Source organism: Bufo bufo, chromosome 3 (assembly GCF_905171765.1).
Source record: "Bufo bufo chromosome 3, aBufBuf1.1, whole genome shotgun sequence".
In the NCBI taxonomy this organism is placed as follows: Eukaryota; Metazoa; Chordata; class Amphibia; order Anura; family Bufonidae; genus Bufo; species Bufo bufo.
This window is the reverse complement of record NC_053391.1, coordinates 493,402,991-493,425,029: the sequence shown is the minus strand read 5'-3', so window position 1 is coordinate 493,425,029 and position 22,039 is coordinate 493,402,991. Positions and strand designations below refer to the sequence as shown.

At 44.4% G+C, this 22,039-nt stretch overlaps 1 protein-coding gene across 1 annotated transcript; it reads left to right on the top strand.

The window, feature by feature from the left end:
• The first annotated feature begins 17,392 nt into the window (after positions 1-17,392).
• Positions 17,393-20,297, top strand: LOC120993503 (neuromodulin-like). Its single transcript, XM_040422000.1, has 3 exons — positions 17,393-17,645; positions 18,681-18,983; positions 20,083-20,297. The coding sequence occupies exons 1-3, from the start codon at positions 17,429-17,431 to the stop codon at positions 20,259-20,261; spliced, it is 699 nt and encodes a 232-aa protein (XP_040277934.1). The 5' UTR covers positions 17,393-17,428; the 3' UTR covers positions 20,262-20,297.
• Positions 20,298-22,039: the final 1,742 nt, after the last annotated feature.

Genomic DNA, 22,039 nt, shown 5'->3' with positions numbered 1-22,039 from the left:
TCAGGTGAAGGTCCGAGCTGAACGCCAACAGTAAAGATGCCATGTGATCATGTGATCCATGCGCGTGGGGCGCTCTGACGTTATAGTGGAGCGCCCCGGGTAAGTCCCAGAATTAGTAATGGCCACATTAGTGCCCCAGTAAGAATAATGCCCCCAGTAAGAATAATGTCCCCATTAGTGCCCCCAGTAAGAGTAATGCCCCCATTAGTGCCCCCCTTCTCTGCTTTTTGTGAAATAGCATTCACCTGACTGCGGTGAACATTCGCTGCTGACTGCAAGCTCAGGACCGGTGCTCCAACGTGATGACGTCTTGTAGGTCCTGTCCTGAGCTTCTAGTCAGCAGGGAGTGTTCTCCACAGTGTGAGCAAATGGAGGTGGAGGTACCGTAATTTTATTTATTTTTTTACTAGCACAAGTAGCGGTGGAGGTAAAGGCTGTACTAATGGGCGTTCCATGATGGAAGCGCTCATTAGTAAGGGTACTTTCACACTTGCAGCAGGACGGATCCGACAGGCTGCTCACCCTGTCAGATCCATCTTGCCACTACTTCGCCGTGCCGCTGCTCTGTGCCCATCGACTATAATGGGGATGGGAACAGAGCTACGGTGCAGCACGGTGAGAGGCCGCCAGACTGAAAGTACTACATGTCTGACTTTTTCGTCTGGCGGCCTCACGCCGTGTACTGCCATGCTGCGCCGTAGCTCCACTCCCGCTATAGTCAATGGGGAGTGGCAGTCCGGCGAAATAGCGGCAGGACGGATCTGACAGGGTGAACAGCCTGTCGGATCAGTCCTGCCGCAAGTGTGAAAGTACCCTAACAGTCCTTACAGGAAAATTCTTGCACCAGCAAGGGAACTAAAATACCAGCCTTGCTGGTGAACTACTGGCCGGGTGGCAACCCAAGCCACAGAACAGACATATGATAGTTTTGTTCCACATCCAATTCCCATTATTGGGGGATTGGATGTGGACCCCTTAATTACAATGGGGCCACAAGAGATGCAGACAGCACACAGTGTGCTGTCTGCATCTTTTTCCGCTCCATTGAAACTAAGGGGTCCGCATCTAAATGCCCCAATAATGGGAATTGAATGCGGAACAAAACTATCATGGTTTGATGGGGCTTTATCACTTTATTTAATCAGGTTACCTTTAATTTCAAAGAAGATGGCCCAGGAGAGATGGGAACACGACACTGACTGGAGTCCTTTCCTGCAGTCAGTGACGTGTTCCCGCCTCTCTGTAGCCCTCTCCACGCCCCCCTTCCTTCCTTAATGTGACATTTATTTCATTGGTGGCAGTGGTGATGTCCCTCCCCTCTCCAGCAGCATGTAAGTGTCCTTTGGAGCTTGAAGCTCCCTTACGTGCTGCCGCTGCTGCAGGGGAGGAGGGACCTGTGAGCGCACTGAGGGAGAAAGCTCCCTCCACGTGCAGGTGCCGGATGAAAGCGCTGGTGCCTGCATGTGGAGGGAGCCGTCTCTCACTGCGCCCCTGGGGCAGGAAGAAGTGCGCCGGTAAGCTCCTCCTCCTGCACGTACCAGAGTGTGCAGGAGAGGAGGAGCGCTACATGTGGAGGGAGCCGTCTCTCACTGCGCTCTGGGACAGGAGGAAGTGCGCCGGTAAGCTCCTCCTCCTGCATGGCACAGTGTGCAGGAGAGGAGGAGCGCTCTGAAGGATGGTCGGGGTCCGGACAACTGGCGGCCGCGGTCCGTATTTGGACCGCGGTCCGCCAGTTAAGTACCCCTGCTCTATTGTATACTGCCAACAAAAAAAATGCATCTTTCAAGATATATGTACATGGTGTTCATCCAGCATTGAGAGGATGGACACACATAGCTGCCCGAAAGCAGTTTTACAACAAGTTTTGTCTTTTTCAAATAAATATATAGGTGTATTGTAAGCTGTTTGAAAACCGTGATTTATGGTAACACCATACTGAAACTTTTTGGCCTCCTCATTATTTCCAGTTGTTTAAAACTTATTCTGTAGTGATATACAGTGACAGTCACTAGAGATAAGCGAATTTCTCAAAAATTCGATTCGGCCGGTTTGTCGAATTTTTGTCGAAATTTGGTTCGATCCGAATTTATTTGTGGCGAATCACATTAAAAAAACTGCTATTTTCTGGCTGCAGAGAGCCTTTATAGTGGTGTAGAACGCTATGCCTTGCAGTAACACGCATAGGGAGTTTGCTGTGGTAGTGAAACTATAATGTGAGTCAGTATGACATGCAGATGACAGACTCTTAGAATCACTGCACACTTCACATATTTGGGCAGTTACAGGGCCAAAACTGACCAAATAACTCAAGTGTGAACTCAGCCTTACAGGTCAATGTTATCATCAAGAAGAAGCGCAATCCTTTTACACAGATGATTCCACATAGATATCTATAGAACCTGTTCTATTAAACGCTTATACAAGTAGAGCCCCCCTGACAGAGTAAAGAGGGTGTCAGCAGTAAGTTTGTGTTGACATCACTGATTATTTTGCCCTTCCTCTGATCCGTTAGAACAATAACCCACAAAAAACGGATCCTGTCTGTGGAGCATCCACCTTCACTCGGTCAGCATTTAGTCAGTAATCCATCAGTATTGCTAAAGCCATAAAAAACAGGAGTGGATCCAAAACAGAGATGAAACGTGAATGGAATATTTGCATGTCTTCTGTGTTTGGCTACCAAATCATAAGCCAATTCTGAGGTAAAATAGGGACCATGTCATGCAGGCCTTGCAGCTGTTACATAGACAGGATCCATTGTGTGTGTCTCATTTTTACTTCCTTCTGACAGATCAGAAGAAGGGTCAAATAAATGATTATGTCAGCCAGGCCAAAAGGCAAAATAGTAGCCTAGTCATGAAGTGGGGAGGGTGGGAACAGCATGAGACAGACTGGCCCTATGACATAGTGGTGAGGTGGAAGCAGCATCAGGAAGAGGCCACAGAGTGGCACAATGACAGTGTGGAGGTGGCATCAGCAGCATCAGGAGGCCACAGAGTGGCACAATGACAGTGTGGAGGTGGCAGCAGCAGCATCAGGAGACCACAGAGTGGCATGGTGACATAGCGTGGAGGTGGCAGAAGCATCAGGAGGCCACAGAGTGACCCGGTGACAGAGTGGGGAGGTATGTGGCAATACCAGTACCAGCTAAAGATGGTGGTTGAAAGAAGGAGCTCTTGGCATCAGATGTGTAGCATCAGGCAGGTGGCAGCATCATAATAGTAGCTGAGGCAGGTAGCCAGAAGAAACCGGTCTCTTTTGCCAAAGTGTTGGTGTGGCACCATGGATGATCTAGTCTGATGCCTCAGGCATTGGTGGGTGGAAATCCTGGCTGATTCACGCCTGATTCATCTTGACAAAGGTCAGTCTCTCCACATTTTGAGTGGACAGGCTAGTTCTTCTTGGGGTAACTATGGCCCTCGCCGCACTAAACACCCCCTCTGATGCCACACTAATGGCCGGGGAATTCCAGGGCAAACTCTGCTTGGTGCGGCCACAAATCCAGTTTGGCTGCCCAACAGATCTTCAATGTGGGGTGGCAGGGTGCTGTCCAAGTATGCCACCACCTGCTGGTCCAGGCCCTGCTCCGGGTCTAGCTGCTGCTGAGTAGTTTCTTCACTAGGCGGGTGAAGAAAGCTGCTCATCAGCGAGTATAGACTCATGTTGCTGCTGATGGAGCTTGAACTGCCCCTATCCCCCCACCCTGCCACAGCATCCATGGCAGAAGAACGTGAGCGCAGAGAGCCACCCCCCCCCCTCCCCCGGTCAGACCTGCAAGAGGATTGATGATGTTGCAGATAGGCAGCGGCCAACTGACTACATAGGATAGATCTATAGTAGTTTAGTTTGTCCTCCCTCTCAGCGGGTTTAAAAAAGGCCCCCATTTTGGACCAGTAGCGAGGGTCCAACAAGATGGAGAGCCAGAAGTCATCCCTCTGCCAAATAGTGACAATTCGGCTGTCACTACGCAAGTGTAACGCCCCACAGTGGCATCACTACTTCTGCACCCTGCTACTATATCTAATGGGCTAACAAGGCGCCATCTTGTGTATTTTGTATAAGTCCTCCACACTGTGCATTCCTAATCTGTTTGCAACTGTTATGTTCATGTAATTTACCTGGATCACCAGCAGGTGGCACCAAACACAGTAGAGCTGTAGTTAGGTAGAATGGAACCTTCCATTCCATTCTAACACCCCTCTGTGGAGGAGTGGGCGAGTTCCACTTCCTGCAGGAAGGATGGGGACTAGAGATGGCCTTGCGGTTCGCCCGGCGGTCGTTTTGCAGAAAACTTTGCATGTTCGATATTCGCTAAACGTGCGAACATATGGAGATATTCGTGCCCGCCATATTCTTTTACATTGTGAAGAACTTTGACCCATGGCACATCCATTAGGTGGTACAGGACAGCCATTTTAGATGTTTCAGCACATGGACATACACCCTACCTTATAAATAAACCTGATCTGGCCGCCATTTTACATTCAGTGTTTTTCCAGTGTAGTAAGAGGTTGCTGTGTGGAGCAGGGACAGGCTGTTAGGGACATCAAACCCTAGCTAATAGGGCCTCAAAAGTCCTCTTAAGGACTGGTATAGGTGTGCTTTTGATAGGTGTGATACACAGAGGGGTGCGATATACTTATAATGAGTCAAAAACACATAGATCTATTGTAATGACCGACGTCACGCACAGGGAGGAAAACAGGGAAAGCCCTGCCCAAGGGAGAGGGAAAGGTGGTGACCCCTAACTCACCTTGCGGCTGGCACCTGACTGCCCTGACGTCCCTAGACGGGTTCCTCACCCGTGCGGCGATCACGTGCCTAAACCCTGGCTTTCCCTAATATGAGCCCTGGATAGTGAACAGGCCGGTGGGATCGCTAGTCCACACCACTATCACTAAGAGGGAAACACCAGGGAGAGGACAGACAAAACATACAAACACATACACCCAGGTGGGCGACCACAATAAACCAAAAAGGTCCAACAGGGATCCGGAGGGTAGCGTTCTGGACCAACTACCAGCGAACACAGCTCCAGAAGGTCAGAATAGATGTCCAGGCAGGAAGCTCTATCTCTGGCAACCAGAGAAGTGTGAGAGAGGAATATAAGGTGGTCTGGGAGTGCTGGACAAGGAACAGCTGAGGAGAAGGAGCTACGGATCCCTGAGTGAGCCAAAAGGGTTTGCTAAGCAAACCCAGAAAGCTACCATAAGGAAAACAGCCCTATCTTAAATAGAGCGTGCAGCCAACCGCTGCGACTTCCTGACCCCGGGTATAACGGAGTCAGGCGTGGTCCTCGACACCCTCGTGACATCTATATAGTAATCACCTGGAAGTCAGGGGTTAGGGGCTAGGGACTTACTAGGGCCATTTTTATATAGGGTAAGGTTCCGGACGGGGTCGCTCTTATCAGGGCGGGTGGTCTGTGGTTAGTCTATCAGGGCCAGAATAGCATCCCCCTGTAGGGCAATATCAGGGACAGTTCTTTGCCCACCCTGTCCTTTAATACCACATCATCATCTAGCCCAGGGATAGATGTTTTTTGCTTTCCCTCCAGGATTCATGGATGTGCACTGGAACCCCCCGGATTGTGGTAGGACATATGGTTTCTGATTTGGTGCCGCCGAGCACTTGTTATTGCCTACCACATCTATGCTTTTTGCTTAACTTTAATAAAACAATTTATTTTCATTTTGAGGGATATCTTTTCCATTCACACGTCCGCAAGATGGGTCCACATCCGTTCCGCAATTTTGCGGAACGGGTGCAGACCCATTAATTTTCAATGGGGCCGGAATGTGCTGTCCGCACTTCCACATCCGTGCTTCCGTTTCCGCAAAAAAATAGAACATGTCCTATTCTTGTCCGCAATTGCAGACAAGATTAGGCATTTTCTATTATAGTGCTGGCGATGTGCGGTCCTCGGAATGCACATTGCCGGTGTCCGTGTTTTGCGGATCCGCAAATCACTTATGACAAGTGAATGGACCCTCATAGTAACATTATTAAAGGTTACGTTTTATCTTTATGTATATTCTAATGGATTGCCTTCCTTGTACAATGTTATAATATACTTTCTATGTTAGAAAGTATATTATAGTGCATTTGTATTGTGCAGCAGTTGTGTGCGGTTCTGCTGCAATACTGCAGGCATATAGAGGGACAAGCGTTATTGGAACAAATCATTTCTACTGGTGTGATATACCAGTCGCCCCCCCAAAAAAAACTGATTGAATCAGGGTGTTATATACCAATATACTTTCTTTATAGTGTATTTGGGTACTGTATGGTGCATTTGCGCATGCGCGAAAATTATGTTGCCAATATTTTGCATTGAAAAAAATTATGAATGGAGATCGCAAATTCGAATAATACATCTGGTATGTCACTGTCCATGTTGTGGGACTATTTGTGCACTCCTAGTAATTACTTCTTGGCTGCAAATATGAGCTAAAGGTTTTTCAGGTTCGCCTGCCATTAAAATGAATGGGACCCGCCGCAAACCTGCGGTTCGCGAACATTTGATTGTGTTCGCTCGATTGCGTTCACGAACCGTCCCAACAGATGTTCGTCCATCACTAGTGGGGACCAGTGAAAGTTAGTCTAGCTTACCCCCTTGTCAGGGGAAGGTGTGCAGGGCATGTCTCTGCTGGACGTGTCCAAGCCAGCCAGAGCACCCTAAGCTCTGCTGGCCATGGATTTCAAAGCTAAGAGCCTCAGAAGCCAGGAGAATAGTTCCCTGGCATAATTTAAGAGTCAGACTACAGAGAGAAGGTGAAGCAGACAGGAGAATCTGAGTTATACAGTCAGCCTGTCAGTATAGCTGAGCCAGAGAGAAACACATGTAGCAGAGTCGAGTTTGCTTGCCATTTTTCATGCTAAAGCCTGCTGGGACCAAGACAAAGCTTGAAGATTGTTTCTGATGAACGTTTATTCAAGTAAAGCTGCTGTTCAACTACATACAAGGTCTGGACTCAATCTTTCTGACGGCTGCCTGAAATCAGGTGCGTGGGTGATGCAGCGGTTGCTACGGCAGGCGGGACCACCACATCGGAGCCACGGTTCTCCCAAGCCACTTTATGGTGACACTGCATATGTTGAGGCACGGCCGTTGTACCAACATTGGCACCCTGGCCACGCTTCACCTTCTGCCCACAGATTCTACAAATTGCCATGTTTACCTCCTCCGGCGGCCTAATAAAAAACTGCTGCACTGCTGAGTAGGTGATTTTACCCCCAACACTCCGCACTGACTGACTGCTACCGCCGCTGCTTCCGTGAACCCCTGCACCACTACTTTCCAGGAAGGTAGGCTACTGCAAAGCGGGTGGTCTACCCCGGGCACATTTGGCTTCCGACCTCCCACTGCTGCCACCCTGCTGACTCCTGGCCACGCTTGCTCCGCCGCTGCCTCATGTGCAAGCTGCCACCCTCTTCTCCCGATGAGGATGATGAAGCCCCTAATTCACCGGGCTCCCAATTGCGATCTGCTACATAATCATCATCATCGACTACTGTCTGCACATCACTGATGTCCTCCTTAATGGTCTCTGAGCCAGGAGCCTGGCCACTCGCAACACCAGCTCCCACGCCACTCTCCTCATTACTACTTGGCCGCCTACCGGCGGAAGCGGCAGATGTCTCCTCCACATCTTAGCTGGCCAGTAGTTGCTGACTGTCCTCTAATAGCTCGTCCTCGCTGTATAGTGGAGCTGAGCCCACAGCATATAATACTTGTCTGGCTGAGGGAACAAAAAAAGGACAGCGGTAGGTTGAGGACAGGTGAGGGCACAGGACCTGCTCCCGAGCCATGCCAACTAAGGGTTGTGTCTGACGAACCCACCTACTCTTAGCTGGGGGAGTCTGATGTCACTTGGGACAAAGTGGATGACAGAGTCAACCATTCAAGCACCGCTGGATTGCTGGTCAGGACACGACCGCTAAATGACACTGGGAGCTCAGGCCTCTCTCTGCGACTCCTGCTACCAGGCCCCCTTACTCTGCTGTGACTTGTGCCTGCGCCAGAAGCATTTAGGTCTTTTCCACTCTCCTGTGCAGGGCCTGGCACTTCTCTGTCTGACATACTATTAGATCAAATAAATAAATAGGAAATTAAAACACCCCAAAAAAGTCTGCAATTTTCTCACTTCACCGCACAACAGTTAATCAGCCCTTTTTTTCCACTAATACACGTCAAAAAGGGCTTTAGAACATATAACTGCACCGCTGAACGGCAAATAATATATATTTTTTTGCCACTAATACACGCCAAAAAAGGCTGGAATTTTCTCACTTCACCACACAACGGCTAATAAGCCCCCCCCCCATTATTACAAGCTGTAAGAGATTGCTCTCTTTCTCATGGGGTCTCAATCACAGATTTCTCGTAGACAACCAGATTGAAGTCCAAAAGATGCATTATTTTCTAGCACTTTAGCACAATACAGCAACCAAAATAACTCCTTCCCGTCTAGGCACTACCTAATAGATAATTCATTCCCTGACTCACCTCTAAAGAACACAGTTCACACACGTGATCAGATGCAGTTTTCTCAGCCCAAACAGTCCAGCAGCCTCAAGTCTGTGACTACAACATCAGTACCTTTGGGGGGATTGTGGCCAGAAGTCCGCCTGACTCTGGCTGTTCGATCCTCTCTCCGCAGGCGTCGCTGGGTCCCCCAAACTCAGTCCTCCTCAGCCTTTCCTTCCCCCTGAATAACACACATAGGGTTGGTTTTATGGCTGTTTGATTAGAGCAGGCCTCACCTGCGATCACCTCAGGTGAAAGGGAACACCTGTGCCGGAAGTGTGTGGACTGGCAGATCCCACTACCAAACCTATCTGCCAATCCAAGTAAAATCCAGCCCAGAAGAAAATGTACACAAAACTGTCTCAGCAAACTATACTTTGCTGAGACCACTGCAGCTTTCCAGATTTTACCAGCTAAGGTATCCGGGTGGGATACACACTGCTTCCTGCACTGTCCACATTACCACAAAGCCAAAAAATGCTTTAGAACATATAACTGCACCGCACGAAGTATGTATATGTATGAAGATTGTAATAATAAAAATATCCTCAGATACTAAGTCTGTGATTATATAAAACTGCTATGTGAAAATTGACTTTTATAATGTATACGTGTATTTTATACAAAGTGAATCCCCATGCACACAAACGTATGAATGGAGCCTGTACAGCAGCACACAGAGTTTGTATGGCCCACTGGTTTGGAGGTTAGAAAATCCTGCATGCTACCCTAAAAGCTATAAAACTAGCTCCTGCCTAATATTTATCTATATGTACTTACAGTGCATTTGGGATTTGATGTGCTTCTCAAATTCAACTTGGGCCTTGTTCATATTTCTGTGTGTTTGACGTTCATAAAAAAATTAGTCCGTGTTTCATAAGTGAAGGTGTCTGTGAAGAATCCGTGTTTTGTCCGTGTGTCATCGGTCTTCTACGGACACTGCTCAGCTGAAAATTAATTCAAGAGCATTTCCTAACAACGATCTGTGAAACAGGGATGCAACACGGATGCCATCTGTGTTGAGTGCATGTTTTTTCACTGACCCATAGACGATAATGGGTGTGTTTGGTCCGCATCACGAACCAAAGTCGTGCATGTCTCCATGATTTTTTCACTGACCCATGTTCAGTAAAAAAAAATGCTGATATGTGAACATATGTTAAAATCAATGGGTATGTATGCTGTCTGCAGACAATGGATTACAGACATAGCACAGATGAGTTTGTCAATTTAACACTGGTCAGATGGACATTTAGGAAAACTAATCATTAATTTTATTTTTTGCTTGTACAATTCCAACTCAGCAACATGAAATGAGTGGAGGCCGGATGACTGGTACCTTGTTGAGCTTAATTTTTAGTGGAATGTTCAGTAAATGGCCAAAGCAATTTGTCGTCTTGCTGATGTAGTGTTCTCTCTATTCAAACTTCCTTTTGTCTGCACATTATTGAAAATGCACAGATTCTTGTTAAGGTGGGCTCACATCTGTGTTCTGGAATCCGTTATGGCTTTCCGTTATAACATGGTTATAACAGAAAATAACGGAATCAATAAGACGGAAGTCAAAACGAAAGCCTTTAGAGGCATTCCGTTTTGATCCGTCTTAATAAAAGTTTATGGGCAGCATAACAGATCTGTCTGGGTCCCGTTATGCAATACGGAAAACAAAGTCCTGTCGACAGGACTTTTTTCTCCGTTCTGCATAACGGAAACCAGAGTACCAGATGGATCCGTTATGCTTCCCCATAGACTTCTATTAAGACGGAAAGCAAAACGGAATGCCTTCTAAAGGCTTCCGTTTTGCATTCCGTCATATTTCAAGTCTATGGGCAGCATAACGGATCCGTCCTTCCATCTTATTGATTCCGTTATTTTCCGTTATAACCATTTTATAACGGAAAGCCATAACAGAATCCAGAACGCAGATGTGAACCCACCCTTAATGTTACCTTTATTATGTTGCATAAAGGTTTGGGTCTTGAAAATAAATGCTTGATTTTTTAGACATAATATAAATATACCATGTAACACTGGCTATACTTAAAAGCACCATCTCTTGACAAATCTTAAGCAATACTGCCCCCTACTGTCATCTGGGTTACAGACTAATATTTCATGTAAATCGCATTGCAGAGCAACTAACTCAATTTAGGCATATTTCAGATTAGTAAATGACCCCCATAGTGCCTTGAAAAAGTATTCATACCCCTTGTATTTTCCTACATTTTTTCATGTTACACGCACAAACTTAAATGTATTTTATTAAGATTTTATGTGATAGACCAACACAAAGTAGCACGTATGTGTACAGTGGAAAGAAAATAATACATGTTTTTCAAAATTTTTAATACATAAAAATCTGAAAAGTTTGGTGTGCATTTGTATTCAGCCCTCTGTACACAGTCCATGTAGTATTATTTCCAGCTCACCTTAATTGAATACTCCGCGTGCACGGAACACAGCAGGTAAGTGCCTTACAAGTGCCTTTGAATCCAGAGGAAACTCTTTGAATCCAGAGGAAACAAAACAGGCTGGTTTTGAGAGCTCCATTTATATAAGCAGGCATTTAAGGCGAGTTTGCATGTTGCGTGTTTGATTTAAATGTGTGTTAGCATAAGTGTGCGACTTTAGATTAAGTGAGTTTAGATTCAGGGACTTCAGTGGAGGACTGCAGTAAATCAGTTTCTTATTACTGCATTATATAGTATTTTTCGCTTTCATTGCATAATCCCATCTAGTATGTGTTCTATTATTGACAGTGCAGTCCAGTGCACATCTTGTCTGATGTATGCAGTCCTAGAACAGCCGTTCGAGGGTGTATATCATTGTTCAAAATGTGAGCAAATTACCCATTTGGAATCGCAAATTGAGTATCTAAACGGGCGAGTTTCAACACTGAGAGGCGTTAACAATTTGGAAAAGAGTTTGCTGCTCACTGAGCAAGCACTCTATGGGGTAGATGAAAGGGAGGGTGAAAGCGAGGAGGCTGAGGAAAGTGCGGTAGCTAGCTGGGTAGAGGGAAGAGTGCCAGGGAGGCTAGCCCTGATCTGTCACACCCCAACAAGTTTGCACGGTTGGCAGATGAGGGGGATGTTGGTTCAGGGTCAGCACTGCTGCAGCTGGACGCTTCCTCTGCCAGTCAGGGGAATGTCATCTCCAGTAAGCAGGGGACCGGGAGAGCAGGACAGGCCAGACAGGTGCTAATAGTTGGAGACACTATTATTAGGAGTACAGAAAGGGCAATCTGTCACAAAGACCGTGATTGCCGAACAGAGTGTTGTCTTCCTGGCACTAGAGTTCGACACATCGCGGATCGGGTTGACAGATTACTGGGAGGGGCTGGAGTAGATCCAGCAGTCATGGTCCATATCAGAACCAATGACAAAGTTAGCGGAAGATGGAGAGTCTTTAAAAATGATTTTAGGGATTTAGGTCAAGAGCTTAGGGCAAAGACCTCAATGGTATTGTTTTCCGAAATACTGCCTGTATCACGAGCCACACAAGAAAGGCAGCGGGAGATTAGGGAGATTAACAAGTGGCTCAAGAACTGGTGTAGGAAGGAGGGGTTTGGGTTCCTGGAGAACTGGGCCGACTTCTGTCAGCTATAGGCTCTATCGTAGGGACGGGCTGCACCTCAATGGGAAAGGGGCAGCTGTGTTGGGTGGAAAGATGGCTAGAAGGTTGGAGGAGTGTTTAAACTAGGGACTGGGGGGGAGGTTAATTACGTTATAGGATGAGTGCAGACAGAGACCGGGGGCAAGGTAGTGGGACTGGGGGAGGAATGGAAGGAGGGACTAGAACAGTTCAGAAGGAAAGGTGTAGGGTAAAAAATATACATAACCCTCTTAATTGTATGTATTGTGGTAAGGTGAACAGAAAAGTGTATGGTAAAGTCCTGGAAGGGGTGTATATCCCACCCAGCTTCCTCAACTGGGTGAGGTAAATAAAATGCAGAAGGTTAAAATGGTCTCATCAATGTGTAGGTTGCTGAGACAGTTTTGTTAAGTTTATGGGCTGGATTTTATTGGACTGGGAGAAGGTAGGATTGGTAGAGGGACCTCCCCAGTCCACCCCATTCCGGGACAGGTTTTCCCCTAGCCTGAAGGATCCCAGCTGAAGCCAGCTGGGATCATCAAGGGGAAATAAAGCACAGTCCAGGCTGTCAGTCTGGGGAGAGTAATGCCTGGAGAAAGTCAGGGAAGCTGGCTGCCCTGCTGGCTAGAGAAGCCGAATTCTCTGTGAGAATGGTGTTCAATAGGTGAGTTAGGAATTTCACTGTATTAGCCAGAGTCCAGACGGGCAGGTGTTTATTTTGGTTTATGTTTTGTGGTGCTGGACCTTCACCTTCCCCAGTGAATTATAACTGGGATTGCCTGTATTGCCGGAGTGTGATAAATATAGCAACATTTGGACTTTAACCCTGTGGTCTGCAAGAGAATCTGTCATCGTCGCCCTACCTGAGAGTGTAACCCCTTACACTATACTAATGCCAGAAGCCTGACTAATAAAACTGGGGAACTGGAATTAGTGATGTGTGAGGGGGACTATGACATAATGGGAATAACTGTGACGGTAACGTACACTACACACAGGGGGGAGGATAGTGACCACTGCGCTCCACCCTCACCCCTGGCCCTGCCTACTTGCCTCGCAAGTCCTAATGACAGGGGACAACTAGACGGCAGTCCCTAACTTAGGATACGTGCTGGGAAGACAGACAAGACAAATAACGGAACGTGAACGGACCGGGTCAATACATAGAGAGCTACGCAGTACTAAGGAATGAGCAGAGAATAGTCAGGAAAAGCCAAGGTCAAATACCAGGAGAGAAACGAAGTACAACAGGCGTCCGCAAAGAATCGTCAGGTGGAAGCCAGGGTCAGGATACCAGGAGAGATGCACAGTACAGGAGTAGCAGGCAGAGAATCGTCAGGGAACGCAGGATCAGGTAAGTATGCAGGATCAAAACAATCACCAGATCCCTAAAATTAACAGGCAACCTGTGGCCAGCAGGCTGCCTGTATTTATAGTGGGGAGTGAGGGTCATGTGACGTGGCCAGCGTCACATGACCGACAGACAGACAAATCGAGCACCGAATAATCAGCTTGGCGCTCAAGGCAGACCTAGGAGCAGGGAGCCTTCCAGCTAGCAAAGCCGCCCTGGGAACGAGGCCAAACACAGATCTTCGCTCCCGAAGCTAAGCAGCAGGTCTGCGGCTGATGGAAGACCGAGTGCGCCTTTGGCGCCCCATGACAGTACCCACCCTTTTACGAGGGGCCACCGGACCCAAGACTTCAGGCGTTGGCCTTTCAGGGTGTTCTAAATGAAATTTTCGAACAAGTCTAGGAGCATGAACCTCCCTGGCAGGTACCCAAGAACTCTCTTCAGGTCCATACCCCTTCCAGTGAATCAGGTACTGCAAGGAATTACGCACCTTCCTGACATCCACTATTTTAGACACCACATACTCGACAACATCATTAACAAGAACCGGCAGAGGCGAGGCTTTTGATGGTACTACTGGTTCAACATATCTTTTAAGTAGAGATTTATGGAACACATTATGAATGTGGAATGACTCGGGCAGCTCCAACTTAAACGATACTGGGTTAATCACCTCCATGATCTTATATGGTCCAATAAAACAAGGTGCAAATTTTTTTGAATCTACATTGAGAGAGAGATTCTTGGAGGATAACCACACCTTATCCCCAACCAGAAAATTTGCGCCCCTTGAACGTTTCCTATTGGCTTTGAGTCTTTGAGAACTTTGAGCCTTTTCTAGGTTCATTTGAACCCGGGCCCAAACTGTGCACAGTTCAGAAGAGAGCCTATCCGCCTCAGGGTTAGAGGAGGAGACAGATGACCCAGAATGAAAACGGGGATAAAAACCATGGTTACAAAAGAAAGGGGAGACCCAAGCAGAAGAATTAACACGGTTATTCAAAGCAAATTCAGCCAACGGAAGGTATTTAACCCATAATTGCTGGTCATCAGCAACTTACGACTAGTGATGATCGAATATGCCCATATTCGAATTCGCGATATTTCGCGAATATTTCGTAAAATATTCGCGATATATTCGCAAATTCGAATATTCGTATTCGTCATCATTTAATTGCGCAAGATCATTGTTACTGGCAGGCAAAGGCAGTATTCGTACAAAATCGATTACATCATATTTACCTAGTGCAATAAAATATACCATCTACATGTTATCTGCTTTTCAATCTTTATTTACCATGTATTAAATAATCGCTAATATTGCGCATGCGCATTGCGATCAATATTAATTAGAATAACGCGACCGGCGGACATGACGTCTTTGTATGCGACGCGACGCGACGCGCAGTTGGCTGGCAGAGTTGCAGACAGTAAGAAGATGGTGCGCCGCACATTTAGCGATCGAGAGGAAAAACTGCTTATAACTGTAAGTATCAACTTTTAGTCTTGTTCTTAATGTGAATGCATATTAAAACCTTTTATAGGCGCGTATGCGAAATTATGCTAATTTTTTTTTTTTTTTATGTCTTGATTTTTCTGGTGATTTTTTTTTTTTGTGGCTTGGATTTTATGTATATAAAGCTGACAAGTAATTAATTACATGCATACTGTACATCCATCCACACAATAAACACCACATATATAGTTCGAAACACTATATACCACTTAACCACTTCAGCCCCCCTAGCTTAATCCCCCTTTATGACCAGACCACTTTTTAGAATTCCGCACTACGCTACTTTCACCGTTTATTGCTCCGTCATACAAATTACCACCCAAATGAATTTTACCCCCTTTTCTTCTCACTAATACAGCTTTCATTTGGTGGTGATCAATGTGGATGAAAAAATCTCTAAAAAATGTGCAAAAAAAAAAAAAAAAGAGGGGAAAGCTGTAAAACTGCGATCGCTAAGGGACCCTTAGGCCTCATTCACACGTCCGCAATTATGTTCCGCAAAATTTTGCGGAACGGAATTGTGGATACATTCAATTCCATGGGGACAGGCTTTGTCCTGCTCAGATCCGGAATTGCGGATCCGCATTTCCGTATCCGCAAAAATGTAGAACATGTCCTATACTTGTCCGCAATTGCGGACAAGAAAAGGCATTTTCTATATAGTTCTGGCAATGTGCGGATCCGCAAAATGCGGAAAGCACATTGCCGGTGTCCGTGTTTTGCGGATCCACATATCCACAGATCCGCAAAACACATACGTTCGTCTGAGTGAGCCTAAAGGGGGGTGATCAGTGACAAGGGGGGGTGACGGGGTGATCAGGGGGGTGACATGGGTGATCAGGGGTTAATCAGTGAGAGAGGGGGTGGGGGGGGCTCTTGTGTGGTGATTGGTGCAGATACTTTCATTTTCCTCCGGTGGTCCCAAGCAAAAGGGACCACCAGAGGAGGGTGTAGGAGCCATATCAGACGCTGCTCACAGAACAGCGTCTGATATGCGTTTTTTTTAACAATCTGCAGCCTGCCAGCGACCGATCATTGCTAGCATGCTGCAGATTAATTTCTCCTGCGGCGATTACAGCTGCGCACCGCGCAGGCGGCCCGGCGCGTCTTCTCGCCTCTAGCGAGAGGACGCGCCGGCGCTTCCAGGAGGAAAAAACCTCCCGCCGGCAGGACGCGATTATGCGTCCGCCGGTCGGGAGGCGGTTAACCGCAAAAACGGGTAATCTATAGATCCGAGTTTATATTGTCTGTCTGTCAAAATCTTTTTCGGCAGATCGCCAGTATTTGCTGGTTCATTTAGCATTACCCAGGGTGCACCACGGGGAGGCGAACCAGCTGTACACCCCATAAAGTACCATCACTTAATAGACGGGTACTATATTCTAGGCACTATATAACGCACCAATACTGGGCATGAAGCTCCTGTTCCACCACATCCCAAAGATACTCTATTGGGTTGAGATCTGGTGACTTTGGGGACCATTTTAGTTCAGTGAACTCATTGTCATGTTCAAGAAACCAATTTGAAATGATTAGAGATTTGTGACATGGTGCATTATCCTGCTGGAAGTAGCCATCAGAGGATGGGTACATGGTGGTCATGAAGGGATGGACATGGTCATAAACAATGCTCAGGTAGCCCGTGGCATTTAAACGATGCCCAATTGGCACTAAGGGGCCTAAAGTGTGCCCAGAAAACCTCCCTCACACCATTACACCACCACCAGCCTGCACAGTGGTAACAAGGCATGATGGAGACATGTTCTCATTCTGTTTACGCCAAATTCGGACTCTACCATTTGAATGTCTCCTAATCATCAGATCAGGCAACATTTTTTCTAGTCTTCAACAGTCCAGTATTGGTGACCTCATGCAAATTGTAGCCTCTTTTTCCTATTAGTAGTGGTGATGAGTGGTACCCGGTGGGGTCTTCTGCTGTTGTAGTCCATCCGCCTCAAGGTTGTTCGTGTTGTGGCTTCACAAATGCTTTGCTGCATACCTCGGCTGTAACGAGTGGTTATTTCAGACAACGTTGCTCTTCTATCAGCTTGAATCAGTCGGCCCATTCTCCTCTGACCTCTAGCATCCACAAGGCATTTTCGCCCACAGGATGGCCGCATACTGGATGTTTTTCCCTTTTCACACCATTCTTTGTAAACCCTAGAAATGGTTGTGCGTGAAAATCCCAGTAACTGAGCAGATTGTGAAATACTCAGACCGGCCCGTCTGGCACCAACAACCATGCCACGCTCAAAATTGCTTAAATCACCTTTCTTTCCCATTCTGACATTCAGTTTGGAGTTCAGGAGATTGTCTTGACCAGGACCACCCCCCTAAATACATTGAAGCAACTGCCATGTGATTGGTGACTAGATAATTGCATTAATGAGAAATAGAACAGGTGTTCCTAACAATTCTTTAGGTGAGTGTATATTATATGCTTGTATCTTTTATCTTGCAGAGAATGGTAAAGAAGGGGTATGACCGTACCAGGCGGCATGACTCAAAAAAAGAAATAGTTCGCAGCATACAACAAATGCTGAGAGAAAAATTCGCCCGCGAGCACTCTGAAAGTGCAATAGTAAAGAGGTGGTCGGACCTAAAAAGGCGAGACCCAGAATTCGTCAGAGAAATATCTGAAAGAGTCTGCCCCGGTAAGATGCTTACTGTAACATTACACAATGTGGATGAGAAATAATGTAATGTACAGTGATGTCTAGAATTATTCATACCCTTGTCTTATTATCACATAAAGTTACGTTTAATCCAAAATACAGCTATCATATATACAAAGACGTTATTCACACTAAAATTAATTATAAGCGATGTACAAAAGGCATTATTGTGGTCCCCCTTTCCATACCAAGGAGAGAAATTCCTGTTTAATTGCAAAAAAAAAAAAAAATCTTGGTATCAACATAGGAAATAACATTAAAGTAATAGCAACATATATACAAAGAACAACTTCACATTAAACTGAAAAATTATAAATTAAACTATACCATACGCTAAGCTATAGATGAAATATAGAATGTATTTTAAGTATTATTTTTTGAAACTATTTACAAGTAATACTGGAAACCCTACCCTTACTATAAAACTAGCTAAAAGACGTTCTACTACCCTAATAATAAACGATGTACCAAAGGCATTATTTAAAATATATATATATATATATTTCCTTGTGTACTGTTTTTTTTTTGAGTAAACGTAACTAATTTCACATAAAATTATGTTATTGTATGGTCTCTGATTATTATGCTTATTGATCAGGTTTCCACCATTAATTGTCTCTTGTCAAAGTTCTAAATTTTGGTGAAGACCAAGTCCGCCCCTGAATTTTGTCCTTGTAGTTGTTAATATGTCAAAGGATAGACCTTTCTATCCCCCTTTCCATACCAAGGAGATAATTTCCCTGTTAATTGCAATAAAAAAGCTTCTGGGTATCGACATAGGGATTCCCTGTCAAAAAATACATAACTCCAGGGAGGCTGATAATTTTAACAAGGTTAACATGGCTAACCCAAGAGACATAGATGTCTCTCCAATCATCAACATTTGACTTAATATTAAAGGACTTTAATAAAAAAAAAAAAAAATCAACCGCATAAGATACAGATTAATGGTTAAATTGTTTAGTTATATTCGTTGATTTTCCTGTCTAAATCATTAACAATGTGTAATTACAGGCCAGCCTGTTCCAACAGTGCGCTCAACACCTGCGCACCGGGATATCCACGTGGTGGAGGTCTCTGAGGAGGAGGAAGAGGAGGCAGGCCCCCCCACCGCGATGGAGACGAGCGACACTGCTCCCCCAGATGTCGCCGAACATGTGGAGGTGGAGGTGGAGGAGGAAGGCGGTCCCTCTCAACCCCACACCTCACCGGCTGCCGCAATACCTCCGGCCGAGGTGACCGAGGAGGAGGAGGAGCAAGAGGTGGCCGCACAGTCAGAGGAGGAGGAGGAGCTTGTGACCACCCCACAGCAGGAGGGTAAATATCTACAAAAATCTTTATAAAAATAACTAACAAACCTAATTCTACTTAATTATACTATCAAAGGTAGTTTTGTAATCTTGGTTAGAATTTTTAAAGTAAAAAGTAAGGGTGGGGTTTGAGCAAGGAATGATGGGTGAATGATAAGGGACAGAGCGGCTAGTTTTAACTGGTCTCCCTGTGTCCCTGAGCCAACACCCTGCTGGGTAATGAATGGCAAAGGAAAACAGGGTAGGGAAAAAGGAACAGAAAACCAATACATATTACAGTACACATTTAAACAAATAAAAAAAAGCCTTGATGGCGGTCAGGACACACAAAATGGAATTAAAGTGTAGCCAGAGTCCAGGTACACACACTAAACAGTCAATAATATTAATGTAATAGCAACATATATACAAACAACAACTTAACAGTAAACTGAAAAATTATAAGGTAAACTCTACTAAACTCTAAACAATTCATGAAATATATAAATTTTTAAACTATTGTTTTATCAACTATTTACAAGTAATACTGGAAACGCTAGCCATATTACAAAACTATATGTTAACATACGTACAAAGACTTCATTCACAATAAGCCTAAATAAAATTATTTTAACACTAATCTAGTCTCAAAAATCTTCAAAATATATAATTCTATTGAACACTATATAAAAATCTATTTACAAGTTAAAATGGAAACACTAGCCATACCATATAACTAAATGCTATCTTACATACCTAGACTATATTAACACTAACCCTAGTAATCATTTAAACGCTAATAAACAAAATAAATTAATATAAATTATTTAATTTTTTAACATAAAGTATACTTAAAATATTTACAATTAACAAAAAAGGAAATACTAGCCATACTACAAAAATAATTGATATAATATATACAAATACACTGTTCACACTAACCATAATCACTAATTTAACCGAATAAAAGTATAACCTAATAAAAAAATATATATATAATCTTTTGGAATAAATCATATTTCATACATTTAAACAGTTAACTATTAACACTAACAATACTACAAAACTGAATTCCATCAATGCCTACAACTGTGACTGATTATCTCTATTTTTATCTTTCACCATAGGGATAAATAATCTAATTAAAAAAATAAAAGGGGTCATAAAAGACCAAAAAAAAAAAAGCGAGGCTTTCCGCCTCCAAATGCAAGAATTGGAGAAGAGGCACCGGCTCCTGGAGAGGCAGAACCAGCGGGATCTGCGCGAGGTCCTGGACCAATTGGAACAATTAAAGAAGCACCGTTAGCTTCTTTGTTTTATTCATTTTATATGTTGGGGCTGGGAGGGGATTGTTATTTTGTTTTATATAAATATATTTTTAATTAAAAAACAAAAAAAAAATCAGATAGAGCATAGTCTGATTAAAATATTTTTTTGATTCCAAATTCAAAGTTTCTGTTCTTTTGTTAAAGTATGTACTATATAACTTTGAATTAAGCAAGATTTAGTCCAGTTTGTGAATTATGCAGAGTCCAGTCAGAAAGTGTAATGTCATATATATATTAACAGTGCAGTATAATGCCTACACATAACTTAATCAGGATATTGCAGCTAATCAATTTTATTAGGTATACTTAAAGCAATACAAATTACCTAAATTTAATCCAAAAAAACAAAATGTAAGATAACGGTGTCGTGTAAGGCCCACACAGATAAATACACTAGTTGAGGACAGCAGCAGTGTAAAATAACGGTGTAGTGTGAGGCCTCACGGATTACATACACTAGTGGAGGACAGCAGCATTGTAAGATAACGGTGTAGTGTGAGGCCTCACGGATTACATACACTAGTGGAGGACAGCAGCAGTGTAAGATAACGGTGTAGTGTGAGGCCTCACGGATTACATACACTAGTTGAGGACAGCAGCAGTGTAAGATAACGGTGTAGTGTGAGGCCTCACGGATTACATACACTAGTGGAGGACAGCAGCAGTGTAAGATAACGGTGTAGTGTGAGGCCTCACGGATTACATACACTAGTGGAGGACAGCAGCATTGTAAGATAACGGTGTAGTGTGAGGCCTCACGGATTACATACACTAGTGGAGGACAGCAGCAGTGTAAGATAACGGTGTAGTGTGAGGCCTCACGGATTACATACACTAGTGGAGGACAGCAGCAGTGTAAGATAACAGTGTAGTGTGAGGCCTCACGGATTACATACACTAGTTGAGGACAGAAGCAGTGTAAGATAACGGTGTAGTGTGAGGCCTCACGGATTACATACACTAGTTGATGACAGCAGCAGTGTAAGATAACGTTTTAGTGTAAGGCCTCACGGATTACATACACTAGTGGAGGACAGCAGCAGTGTAAGATAATGTTTTAGTGTAAGGCCTCACGGATTACATACACTAGTTGAGGACAGCAGCAGTGTAAGATAATGTTTTAGTGTAAGGCCTCACGGATTACATACACTAGTTGAGGACAGCAGCAGTGTAAGATAACGGTGTAGTGTGAGGCCTCAAGGATTACATACACTAGTTGAGGACAGCAGCAGTGTAAGATAACGGTGTAGTGTGAGGCCTCACGGATTACATACACTAGTTGAGGACAGCAGCAGTGTAAGATAACGGTGTAGTGTGAGGCCTCAAGGATTACATACACTAGTGGAGGACAGCAGCATTGTAAGATAACGTTTTAGTGTAAGGCCCACACAGATAAATGATTTGGAGGACAGCAGCATTTTCACGTAGAAGATTATATTACTAAGTAGATTCAAGATCTACTTATAGCTCGTCAAAACATAGCAGAAACAGAATGCAGCATATTCTTATCTTGTATCAGGTAAGTGTTTAAAGGTAAGTTTGACAGTGCTAATAACATTCTTTCAATAATAATGAGACTTGTAAATTAACAAATTATATTATTCTGAGATTTTTGACAAAATTTTTTTTAATGCAACACACAATATTTAGTATCGCAAGCATTGTGTACAGTTTATTTGTCTACAAAATAATATACACATCATATATTTTGTGATGGTTTTTTATAATATAATTTAAAAAAAATTAATTAAAATGT